The following is a 13,690-nucleotide window of genomic DNA, read 5'->3' as shown; positions in this document are numbered from 1 at the left end:
CATAATTTAATCCCACTTGTATATTGATATCTTATCTTCTTCTAGTCCTACAATTAATTGTAAGAAAATAACCCTATTAATTTCAGAACTCTTGTTATCTCATCTCCCATGCCCATGTAGATAAAAACTGTTTGTTTCCATAGATTTTTTTTGTTGCAAGACCCACATGGAGGTGCCAAACAAGGGATCCACGAGGGGCCGGCAAAAGGGCCACTAAGTCATACTTATTACTAACTAGTAACCTACCATTACTATATTTCAAGGTGGGAGAGGGCAGTGGGGGGAGTTGGGAGGGCCAAACCAACCCAGCATCCTTCATTGGACTTACGCTAGAGCCTAACCACCTAACTACCTACCACCCTGCTCATCCCTATTTCCCATAGACTTTGAGAGTGTAAGCAGTAATTGTCTATGGAAACCATGGAATTTGTTGACGTGACATCAATTCTATCATAAGGTAGGTAGACCTCAAGGTTTCTTGTTCACATGTTAAGTAGAAATCCAACCCGCGCTCACCAAGTGGCTGTAAAAAACATTGAAAATCCAGAACTATCCAGAGGGTCATATATAAGAGGTCAAATGAGGGTGGGTCCAATTTCAGTTCAAAACAAGCAGTTGAATTGCATTGATCCATCGTTCTTAGGCAGTGACTGAAGATAGGTTACCAAGCCAAAAAGGGGCAACTTTGGACTCCTCCATGGAAGAGGCATGGCCGGTTTGTCACTGTACCTCTTCCAATGACTAATCTAGACATTGATCAACTGATCAAACAGAAGGTTGGGGGATCCGAAATTTATGAAAATTGAGGGAAAATCATTAGATCTGTTCAGGGTTTTGGTAGGGGTTGATCTGTAGAGGGAGAGGGTATATCATCATATCACTGCTGAAGTACTTGAGGAAGGCCTCATTGGGAGCCATGTGTGAAGTGTGATTTGTGACTCTCCTGCCGATGTTGCAGCTAGCTTGCATTGGAGAATAGCTGCCGATGTTGCAGCTAGCTAGCGGCTCCGATATGAGAGTTACTACACATTTTCAAAAGCCTGAAGGTGCAAAACATAGGCTAATAGGCATGATTGTACATAAGTGAAGAATGCAAAAGACCCTAAAGGCAAACATGATTAAAGATACACATCTTCATACCCCTTTCCTTCTTCCGCACGAGTACAGTCACACCTGAAGAGATCTAAGATCCATATGTGCACACTCAACACAAACCAGAGTTCAAACATTGCATAGTTGCATGACTAAAACCATTCATGAGACCAAAATCACAATGTCAATCTGAAGATGATTGTTTACATTCAACATCTGACCTGAAATGAAATCCTAATACAGATCAGAGTTGCCGAAATTGACTACTGTGTCAAAAACCTACTATCCACAAAAAACACAGCAAGACTGTACAACTCATTTAATATAAAGCCAGAAATGCTAGCCAAAACAAACATGAATAACAAGACTAATTGAAAATGCATGCCGGAAGTTACTTTCATAAGCCCAAGATGATCATTAACCAATTGATGTACCTGCTAAAATTATGTTCTTTAGCCTCCCTTGGATAAGCAGATAAATTTCCTGTGAAATTTGTACAGAAATCATCCCTAGAAGTTATTCGATCTACTCGCACAATAGAAAAACCATTCAGCCAACAGTAGCTCAGAAGAGAGCTAAAGATCTGGGTTTGGACAGTACTCGCAATTTCCTTCTAAAAAATCCAGAAGACTTGTAAGATGATTTCTTCTCTTTGGAGCTGTGGCTATCCTGTGAAAATTCAATTTTGGCACCAGGGTGAGGAAGTGAATTTTCTACAGAATCAGTGGATATGACATCCCTCAAAATCCGAAGTAATTCCATTGCACTATCCTTTCCTCGGGCATTGCCATTGACAGTGATATTCACAAGAGGTGGGACAATGCCCTCTCTGAGGACCAACAGACAATATTCAGTACGTTGCAAACATAAAGAAAGGAGAACAGCCACTCCATGTTCTTGTTCTTCCTGAGAGCCAGTCTCAAGCAGTTCTGCAATGGAAGCTATACATCCATTGGTTTCAGCTATGGCAACCCTTCCACCTTCGGTGTCGGATAAATTTCTGATAATTTTTATGGAATACCCTGCAAGCGAGCTATCACCCAGGAGAGGAATGAGCTTTGTGATGCACCCCAATGACTGAATGTGGGAACCAATGTCTCTGTTCAATGACAAATTATATAGTATTTTAACAGCAGAGACCTGGGAATCACTGATTTGGGTGTCAAGGATCTTTAGGATGGAGAGAATAGCACCGGATGCCATGATTTTGGATTTACAATCTTGGAGGACCGACAGGACTTCAAGGATGGAAATTGCTTCTTCAGTGATTTCGGAATCAATAAATGATGCCAACAGATGAAACTCATGTTCACTCAATGATGGAATTTTATTTCTGCAAGAAATAACCACATTTATGTATGAGTTCAAAGTCAAATACAGAAAAGTTACAAAGCAGAGAGAATACTGTGAGAAAAAACAGAGCAAAGGTAGAAATCGGTGTGCATAGACATACTCAAGTCATTGCAATCCCAAAGTAGATTTACAAATAGTACAGGTTATGCATCTGATTCACATCTTCACCAGATTACATGGTCTGAGCTAAGCAAGACCAATCTACATATAAACTAAAATGAGCCAACCTTTTTGGGGGTTAAAAAGGTCAGAATCAACTTTAGTCATATTAGACTTTTATCAATTATGCAAAGATATTAGAATCTAAACATTCAACACTGCTGTAATAGGAACAATACTGGTTGAGGTTAGCAGCTTAAAAGAAAATTTACCTGCAATTACTCACCAAGGCCAAAAGCACTTGAGCTCCATCTGCCTGTGCTTTTACATTCTGTTGGCAGCATGCATCCTCCATAAATCTAATCAATGATTGGACAGAGGAATCAGAAAACAAAGAGAGGAAGGCTTGATCATCTTCTTTCAACTGGTTTTTAACATCTGCCACGACTTTGCATCGTGATTCCCATGGAAGTTCAGCAAGTTTAGAGAGAAATCCTGAACCGATCCAACGATTGGAGTTCACAGAAGATTGGCATCCATGAATACCACTATTCATCTGAGGGGGTACAAAACCCAAGGCATCTACAATCTTATCATGCGATGAATCAGAAGCATAACTAGCAACTGAAGAATTAAGCGATACACTGCTGACATCAATGTGAATAGGCATATCATTCAGAGAACTTCCAAAGCCAGCAACGGAAATGAAAGATAAAGATTTCCATGAGCTAAGTGCTCCAGGAGTTGACCGTGAACATGGGTCGGGAATGGGAATCCCATGCTTCCTAGACCACTTGGAAATGAGATCCTTGATGGCAGGGTTTGGAGTCACTGACAAATGGGGCAGTTTATCTTGGGTCTTTGGGCATGTATTATTTCCCTCACTGAACCACTTCTCTATCCACATCCTTTCAAATGTTTGACCAGAAGCAATGACGACAGGATCATGCATAAGTCTCGAAGAAATTGGGCATATGAACTCCTCAGGAGGAATGGCCGTCGTACGTGCATCAATTTGAGCCTCATCATACCCATATTGAACATGTGGTTCCAGTTCAATAGACTCACCACAGACAGAACCATTACATGCAGATTTAGTACGTACATGCGAATCCTCATGCTGAACAATAGCTACATCTTTTTTTCCACTCCGAACTGATTTTTCATACATCCTCAAAATATAAAGTAGGTACTTCAGGATCTTCTCCTTTGTCTGGTCAACATTGCAGACTTTGTCAAGTAGAATTTTAATAGATCTTTTCTCTATTAAGAGAGCCTTTGGAGATGTGAGTTGCAGCTTCATAGCAGCAATTTGAAATGACTCAAATTCCGAAGTTTCTATGGGATCTGATGCAGTTGGGTCCCGCCGAAGCAAAGCTAGCATAACCTTCCCAGCCTCTTCTTCGGAAGGATTCACGAAAAATTTAGCATCCCTAAGATCGTCAACAATTCCAGATATCTAGAGATGACAAATCTCACTGTCAGAATCTTTTAAACAATAAGACAGAAATCTTAAGCAAATGGTCATCAGTGTGAAGAGTCATATTTGCAACTTGCAACAAAACCACAAGTAGTTATATTTCCTCAATAAATAAGCTGGTTCATAGCGAAAGAAAGCAAGATAGCCCTCAGTTTGTTTGTGTGTGTGTGTGTGAAGTTGGGTCACACACCCTGATTATCCATTTCAGTTCCATCCATGAAACCTGAAGCTAAAGATAGGATTAATACTGATCATTCAACCACTTTTCCCTCGAGTTCTCAGCACAGATATTTAACACACACTAAAAAGAAAAGGAGATCTCAGACATCTAGAAACCCCCCCCCCCAAAAAAAAAAAAAATTCAAGTTAATTCTGCTGAAGGAATACCCAGGGCAGAATTACTCGAATCCAATGCACACAAATGTTTGCCACTGTAACACAATGCCCATGCTAAGCAGTGCTCAAAGTGACACTGCTTCCTCCCTTTAGCAATGGTAAGAAGTTCAGGCTGCCCGGGAAAATGCCTGGGTTCGAGTCTTGAGGGCAGCCACTTTGCACAAGAAATGCCAAAGGAAAATATCCAACCCAAAAGCTCGAACTATTGGGTGGAGGGACTCACAAGTTCGAGCTATATGAGGGAACAGAAAGCCTCAGGGTGTGGGACTATTCTCCCACCACTCCCCCTCACATGCAAGCAGGATATAACTGCGTACACGTGCACAGATGAACAGATGCAGGTCTGGAGACACCTGCAACAGGACTGGGGAAAACCGGCTCTAATACCATGTAAATATCCAACCCAAAGCTTGAACTATTTGGTGGACGGACTAACAAGTATATGAGGGATAGAATGCCTCAGGAGTAACCAATGTGGGACTATTCTCCCAGCAGTTAGGACTGACCCCAAACAAAGCCCTCTCAGGACCTGGCATAAGTGGGACAGGCACTGGTTAATGGCCCTTTTTTTCTATATCGTTTACACCTTTACGGTTGAGCGATGGGTATCTGTGCTTATTAAGCATTATCCGAATGGCTATGGGAATTTAGCCACGACCAGCTATCCCTTTGCAAAGAGATTGTAGAAACTCAATGAAAAGGTTTTCAGCGGATGGAATTCCATGAAGATGCAATCCAAGTATGGGCTTTGCATATGATTCAATCACTAAATCTGTTCTGTTGTTGGTTCATATCCCATGGACCAGGCATAAGTGACAAGAATTTACAGAGGTGGAGAGCTTATTTTGGTGTAGGTTGGAGAGAAATAACAATGGACAATTAAATAACCAAATCCTTGTCCTTGTGTATGTTCCGTATCTACATACGAGCAGGTAGATAGAGTTTCTATTTGTTTCAAAATTGTTATACAAAGATCTCTTACTTCAAGAATTATATAATTTGCCAATGTGGACCAGGGGGTACAGAGTAACCTCCAAATCCAACTAATGAGGAAACAATTCTTAGAAGGATGCAGATGGACCGACCTGTCGTGCCAATACCAAGGGAACCACATTCTGTATTTGACTTAGACTCAGCTCCAACATCTTACGTACTTTTTCACATTTCGATAATATTGCATCTCCCGTGATTGCCTGAGAAGTGGTTAATCAGAAAAACTTTACATCAATAACTAAAAATTAAGAAAACCCAAGAACTAAGAAGATTAGAAAACCTACATTAAATATTACATTTTACAAAACAATTACGGTTTTACAAAATGAACAATAATCTTTCACATCACCATAACTATATATAACCTTTACAAAACAATTAAGATTTTACAAAATGGACAAGAATCCTTCACATCACCATCACCACATATGACCACTTGAAGCCCCATCATTTAACTGAAAACAACATCCTTCCAACTAAGCCATAGTCATGGCATAAATGATCAAGATTCAAATAGAAATAAAAATAACAAAACAGCTTCCAAATCGTTCTATATCAGTGATTTCCACCTAGTCACAAAGTCAATTTTGATTATCAGTATAACTAAGTCAAAAAGTAAGACGACCAAGCTAAGGTTTATGAAGTAATGAAAGTTGAGTAGTTTACCAACTCATGAACTCAGAAAAATGGTGCAGTTTTTCTTAGTTTACTCCAGTGATGGAAGTGTAGAGTAATCAAATATAAAAAATGATGAAACAACATTCAACTAATACATTCTTTAAGTTTGAAAGAACCCATCATTTCTTCAATCTCTGTCATAATATTCTTTAATATTTGTCTGCATCCCTATCTGGAACTCCAAATCCAGCATATCACCAATAGAGACACCTAATCAATATGCTCTGAGTTGCATTCATTATTCATGCAACTATTGCAGCCAACATCCCTAGAACTGTCAAAGGTCTCTAGAAACTTCTAGAGAATTTTAGCTCTTTCAAGTATCTTTTCAACATCCAAGTAATCTTTGACTGCATCCAACTTATCTGTTCTTTGTGCTGGAGAGCCGATCATCTTCAATCTTTATCTGGATCATCATTACTTTATTCATTGCATGTCTTTTACGTGCGGTAATAACTGATTCAGAGTTGCATCAATTAATTTGGAGTTGTGCTTGTAAGTGGGTTACATAGGAATAGTAGGACACGTGGGTGGTGTGAGAACATGAGTAGTTATGTAACTTTGTAATGCTTATATATTTGAGGATAACAATGAAAAAGGGATAGGACTTGGATAATATTGGTTCCTAGTTCCTACAATTTTTCTATTTGAGAAGGAATTCATGGCTTCCTCCATAAAGCCAAGAGGTGGGCAACCTCCAAATTAGCCAAATTCTATCAATTTTCTATTTTATCATTATCTCTACATCCCTATTTTATCTTTTTCTATTTTTTCTCTTCCAACCACATGTGCACGCATCAATTGATATAAGAGCCATGGATCAGAGAAAGGGTCGATAAATTGAAAGCAGCTATGAGCTCACTTCACTTTGGGCAACAACAAATCATTGGGAAGCTTACCAAAATCATGTAAAAGCTTACATGATATTTGAGAAACTTCGATTGAGTGCATCAACCAACCCTGCAATGGAAGAATCCTCAAGCGAGGTGGGGGGACCAAAGCCATAATGGTCCACCTGACGGCCAACGCTATAGTTGTCAAGGCGTCGCCTAGGTGTCCAAGTGGTTTAGCAACAATCTAGGTGATTGTTGCCTTAGTGTCAGACGCAACACTTATTTATGAAATATAATTTAAACATTTACTTAATATATTATTTATAAATAAGCAAATACCCCCTATTTGAATCCAATAAAAATAGTTCAAAAATCAAATTCTAAAAGGATAAAAGGTCAACCCCACAATAACGCTACAACAATGGTTCACATAAAAAGCCACATTTTGATCGAAATGGGTTGCTGTTTTGACCCATTTCGCCTGGTTTCAACAGAAATCACTAAAAACCCAGTTTTTTGGTTCGTTGGCCAAATCACCTATAAATCTTGGTGGAACAACATGTTGAAGACTACTACAACACATCTACAACGACAATTTGCTGCATTTGAGTGAGATTTGTTCAAGATTCAAACTTCGAGGTATACCATTTTCTTTCAAAGTTAATTTTTACAAAAAATAAGGTAACTATTTAATGGTGGTTAGGCTTCAATATTCTATACATCAGATATCATAGGCCGATCTATGACTCCATAGAGTCAGATAACTTTTTGCTTTTGATTAATTTTTAAATTTTCAAGTTCAAAAAATTGATTTTCTTTAAACAAAAAATAGGGCTAATATACATTGGTTGTGGCTCAATGTTATATATGTAACACCGTTGGCTGATGAGACCTATCAGGCTGTTGTGATGGATTTTAAGCATTTCTTTAGAGATAGCATGACATGGCCTTCTTTCGTGATAACAATTGGAGGAACGTTTTTTTCAATGGCAGCAATCTTCCTCGTATTTCGAGCCCACCCACGTGGTACTCTATGTGGTACTGACATTAGAAGGTACAGATTTGAAGGGATCTTTTGAATTTCACATTGGTTGATGGTTGTACACTTTGTAACACTTGTACATTTGTATGTGTGCTTGTAAGTTGTAATACTTTGACAATTAATAATATTAAATGGATTTTATTTATTAGTCAATGGTAATGCACAGTTTAGCTGTTTTCACTGAATTTATGTATTCTATGTGTAGCATAGGCTATATTTGAAAAGTTATTCAGACAAATACACTCCCAACCTAGTGTATATACCCCTAAAGTCTATAGTATAGTAGATGGTAAAGAATATACTACCAGTAAAGAAAAGAATTAGATTTTGTTTCTTCTTTACTAGACAATGTTAATACTTCATAAATATCCGAAAGAAAAGTTAAATTAGTTGATGGAAAAACCCTTAACAGGAGTCAAAGGATAGGAATAGACAAGACTCATTTCAAACCAAACTAGCACTTTAATTGTGTTTTTTAACAATCTAAAAGTTCCATTATATTTAGAGATGCTTAATTAGGGTCTCCCTAGAGTTTTGGGCCAAAATATAGTAATTTGACCATTGAAATGGTCAAACAAAACCAATCACTGAAACATCTCAGAGTTTTGACCAGGTTCAACTGAAACCCGAAATATTTCAGTTTCAACCTCGGTCGAAACCGGCTTCTCAAACCTTGGGTGTTACTAGGTTCAATTGCTGAGTCTGATGTAGGAAACATAGGTGGAGATTGAGGTTCGATTGCATATAAGTCATATGAACATAAGAAAAACTTTAAAAGTGATCGAATATAGTTTTTGATGTCCAAAATGGTGCTAATTACAGAATTAAAGGTTTCTACTGAGGTGTACTAGGGAAATATGTAGGTTTCCATGATTCATGAACTGGTTCCGCTGCAAAAGTATTTAATAATACCTAGATATGGTTGCAAAGTTGTGACTGTCAGACAGAATATGTATGATGCATAAATGATTCAAGACCAACTTGATTAGAAGTTAAATAAGGTTACCAAATGTAGTTGAAGAACAGAAAGTCACATTGGTCTTCCCTCAAAAAGTCACATATCTATAGAATTTCCCCATTATTTTGCATCCCAACAGCCAGGTTATCACCAAATGTTTTAAAAATGCTTGTTTTTCTTGTAGCTCTTGCTGTCGTAAATACAGGTTGACATTTTACACTAGAAGAAATACAAAACTCCACATTTTTGTTCTGGAGTTGGGCAGAAAATCTTCAAAGTATATCTATAAATTATTGCCTCTTTCCTTCTTTTTTTTTTTTTTTTGTTTGGGGGGGGGGGGGGGGAGCGAAGTGGTACATACCAAGTAGAGTTTGCTACATTCTGCACAATGTTGAATCAGTGAATTGGCTTTCTCTATTGCAAGATTTACCGAGCACAGAGCTTGCATTCCCATTGTGCATCGTGGTCGAGCTGATTCTACAGCCGGTAATATCTGTGAGGTTCTATCAACAAATTTCATAAGCTCTGTGCACATCAACCGGTGAACCTGCAACCATGGATCATGATTAGATCGGATGTCCTAAAACTACTAAGTTAGTAACATAGAACAACTAGATAAATGTAGAAAAAAGAAGTTAGATAAACATTTCGACTAAGAAGCTCAAAGAATCTAACTGAATGGACCTTATAACTGAAACATAAACATTAAGGGTCCTATCATGCGTCACTATGAAGAGTGAAGCAGATCAGTTAAAACTATATTTATGTCTAACCTATTAAATAGTTTTGGTGAATTAAAGTGGAGGGATAGAATTGTTAAATTCACCTCTAATGGAATCTTGTAGGGAGAATTCTACATCTCCCTCCCCCCCTCAGCTCTCTCTCTCTCCCCCCCCCCCTCTCTCTTCCTCACTGGAATGCCTTCTTCCCCCCTCTGATACACAGCGATACATTCCACAGATTTACGAGTTTCACCATAAAAGTAAAAGCGCAGAGCTCACTCCCAGGCTTCCATTTGCCGAGTAGCTCTCATTGAAACCAGCTTTGTCAGCCCAGCAAAGAGGTAGTTCCTAGAGCTCTCTCTACGACTTGAACCTCAATGACGATTCATTGACACAACTTGTTTTACAGGGTTGCTCGACAATGAAGCTTTGCAAAGAAGACGAGCTAGAACTTTCCCACCACTCACTCCTGAATTCTAATCCTTACAAAATTCAGTTTTCAAAGTTTTATGATCCGTGAATGCATTAGAAATTAATTGCACCAAGAAACTGGATTCAATGCTTTCTCGAGTGACAGAATCTTACCCACTCGGGGAAGGGGTAGGGGGAGATGCAGAAGTGAGTGTATATCTGAAAATAACGTTAATCTGGAGAAAGACGGAATATGAAGATTCAATATTTGATATTACCCTTGAATTTAAAGAACCATTGTTGATATGTAATGGGGCTAGGTTTTATGAAGGGGTTACCCAACATTCTAGATATTCTAGTAAGGTGGTGCCTCCTTTCGTGGCTAAGTGAATGGATCAGAAGGGGACCCAAAGGGTTATCATCAAGTTGCATCCCTGATCTGCTCCTCCTGACTAGTTTATCAAGTTCCGAACACCATCAACGGGTGTATGGGTATATGAATTAAGACTTGATAACCTCTTTTCACTTTTTCTATACAATCCGGAGCTTGACAATGCTCTCATGAACGACTGAAAAAGCTATTTATTCATCTTTTTAAGGGCATTATTGATATCTTTACTTGTTTTGCCATCTCAAAGCCATGCCATGTGTAATTCAATGATGTGAGGGCTGGCATTGTTCAGATTACACCTCAGGCCAGAGGGAAGGTGATGCAGATGCACGATGGACTTAGAAAAAAGAACAATATCCTTTGATTTGATTTTCTTTTGTTTTAGAAATAATTTCTTTTTAAATTAGCTAGCTTCTAATTTTAGAATAGTTTCCTTTCAAGTAGTTTCCATTAATTGTCTGATTTTTTTCCTTTATATTGGACATGTAAACGATGGAGAAGTTCAGTTTTTAGATTTTGAAGAATAGAAATTTGAAGGTTTTTTTTTCTTGGTTTTGAAACCATGGCTGCCGATTCTCTCTATCTTCCCCTTTTTTTCTTTCTCTGATATTCTTCTTTCTTCCTCTCTATTAGTCTGATTTTTTCTCTTCTCATCTGCTTCTTTTCCCCTATTTTCTTTTCCTTCTATTATTCTTCTTCTTTTCTGGTTTGCTTGTTCTTTTTTCTGGTTCAGTCCAGGCGGTACTGTCAGCCAGTGAAGGAGTTCGAACTCCTTCGTTTCTGCGGCTATCAACCTGAAATTTGGGGCAGAAGTGCTTCCCCTTGGGTTGATTTAAACCCTAGCTTCCATCCCAAGTTTTTGCGAGTCAGCGGATATAACATCTGAAAACCAGAACTCAGATTTGAGTCCTCCGGCAGGTTCAGGTCGCAGGATCCTCCCCGAGGCTGTAGCTTCTCCTTTTGAATTGATGTTGGTTGTAATCAAGAGCAATCAGTTCCGATCCCTCTCCCAAAGTTTCGGTTTGATTGGATTACAATTGAGAGAGCTCTGCCGATTGAAGCCAGCAAGAGGTTTCGTTTCTAACGTCTTGTTCTCTAACGTTACCTAAGGTTGAAGATGATGATTCCTTTATTCACACTCTTTTAACCTATTTTCTATAAAATCCCAGAATAAAGCCTTTATGTTTAATTTTCAGTTCTAAAACTACCTAGCTGCCATCTAATTACTTTTAAAGCCCGGTTTGTTTCTAAAATTACAAGAATACCCCTCAACCATTAAATTTGATATTTTTAGTCATTTTTTGGGCCCTAAGCGATCCGATTTCAGTAATTGGAATCTAGATCCGCATCAGAAGGGAGATGCAGGGGGCAAGGGAACCAGAGGCAAAGAGGGAGAGGGAGAGGGAGAGGAAGAGAAAGGACGGGAGGGGGAGCGAAGGGGAAGGAGATGTAGTCATCACTAGAAAAGGAGAAAAATTGAAAAGGATTTTGGACTATTCTGAAGCGTCAACGAGCAGCGGCATCGGTGAGGAGAGGGAGAGGGAGAGGGAGGGGGAACAGCATCTCTGTTTCACCTCTATGGATACGTTTCTCAACAAGATTCAAGAAGTTGTTGTGTATCTCGAATTCTTGACCCATTTTGAAGTTTGACCCGCTCCGACATATTTTGGTGGCAACCGAATGAAATTTTTTTTTTTTAGGTATGTGATGGTTGCAGAGGGTTTCGAAGCCCAATACGGTACGACCCAACCCAACCGGATGTGACACAACTTGAAGGAGTATATATTTGTTATACTATCTAGTTGTGCAAGTAAGTGAGATTTGGGGTTTTTTCGTGTTAGGGTTTCAAGAGGGAGTTCCTACTGGAATTTGTGTGTTCTTGAGAAATCTCCATTGTAATCTTTCTCCTATCATATAGTGAATCATCTTCAGCTTAGCCCGTGGATGTAGCACATCACATTGGTGTGTGAACCACATTAATTCTCTATTTCATCTTGGTTTAATCTGTACATTTCTTTGTGTTTCTTGGTGATTGTTCTAATATAAGTAAACTTACAATTGTGCCCCTCCACTCCAACTCAACAAAAAGACTTGTTGATTCACTCACTATAGATCATGCTGAGGAAGAAAACCCAAAAGATGAGCCCTTCCTTTTTCTTTCTCCACATATATATAGGCCAAGTTGAAATCAAGCAATCCAACCAACCCGAGTTTTTTAACTGGGGCCAGGATTATCGGTTATGTGTTATTTTTGGTGTGACTAGGTGTTACCACTATTCTAAGGATATATTTGGTAGTGTGTAGTGATTGATGGATAGTAAGTTATGTCCCTTACTGTAATTGCACTTACATTCAATATTATCTATTACAATATATGAGGTCTCGGTCTGACTCTCTCTCTCTCTCTCTCTCTCTCTCTCTCTCTCTCTCTAATGGAGAACCTTTAGGGAAGAAAGGGAAAATCAGAGTAGGAAGGGGAAGGAGGGGAATCACACACTTCACTGGTGCACAAACTCAACATCTTCATTCAATAATCAAATCACTCTCTAAATCTTCAATCGATTACAGCCAATATATAGGAAAATAAGAACATGAAATTAGAAACTTAACTAAAATGGAAACTAGCCTAAACTAAGAAAAAACTATAAAAATGAAGCCAAAGCAAGGAAATAAATCCTACTCCTACGTTCAAGTCTAGAAAATAAAAGCATGAAATAAAATACTAAGTAAACTACTAATTTTATTTCCAACCCTTGTTGGACCAAAACCCTGGGCTAGACCGATTCCTCTTGGCTCTTGGCTTCCAAAGCCGGTCATATTGGTCCAACCAACTAAGGGCATCCGTATCTACATCAACTCTCCTCCTCTGAAAAGAACTCGACTCCGTCGAGTTAGGGAAAGGACCTAGGAGACCGTCTGAAGGAATACGCTGAATGAGAAACGATCCCACCATCTTTTTGAGCTTAATTTCAGGGAGATCTTTGGCAGGATGAAACTTCATAGTCTTATTGGCATGCTTGAAGGCATAGGTATTGGCATAGCCACAATGTTGTACTTTCTTATCAAACAACCAAGGTCGACCAAGAAGGATATGGCACACCTTCAGAGGGAGGACATCACATTGGACTATATCCTTAAATCCACCAATAGAATATGTGACCAAGCACTTATCTGTGATTTTGAGATTAGTGTTGTTCACCCAAGCAACCTTGTAAGGATTAGGATGTGGTTCTGTATTCAAT

General features: G+C 38.8%; 1 protein-coding gene across 1 annotated transcript in view; it reads right to left on the bottom strand.

The window, feature by feature from the left end:
• Positions 1-1,217: 1,217 nt before the first annotated feature.
• LOC122074169 (U-box domain-containing protein 5-like) overlaps positions 1,218-13,690 on the bottom strand; it is a 20,070-nt gene continuing 7,597 nt past the window's right edge. The window contains exons 4-7 of the mRNA XM_042639030.1: positions 9,286-9,504; positions 5,506-5,613; positions 2,817-4,003; positions 1,218-2,425 (exon numbers count right to left, since the gene is read on the bottom strand). Coding sequence (XP_042494964.1) covers positions 1,657-2,425; positions 2,817-4,003; positions 5,506-5,613; positions 9,286-9,504 — 2,283 coding nt within the window. The 3' untranslated portion in view covers positions 1,218-1,656. The remainder of the gene's footprint in view (positions 2,426-2,816; positions 4,004-5,505; positions 5,614-9,285; positions 9,505-13,690) is intronic.

This window comes from Macadamia integrifolia, chromosome 3, assembly GCF_013358625.1.
Source record: "Macadamia integrifolia cultivar HAES 741 chromosome 3, SCU_Mint_v3, whole genome shotgun sequence".
Lineage (NCBI taxonomy): Eukaryota > Viridiplantae > Streptophyta > Magnoliopsida > Proteales > Proteaceae > Macadamia > Macadamia integrifolia.
Note: the sequence above shows the minus strand (reverse complement) of the source record. Positions and strands in the feature narration are given on the sequence as shown.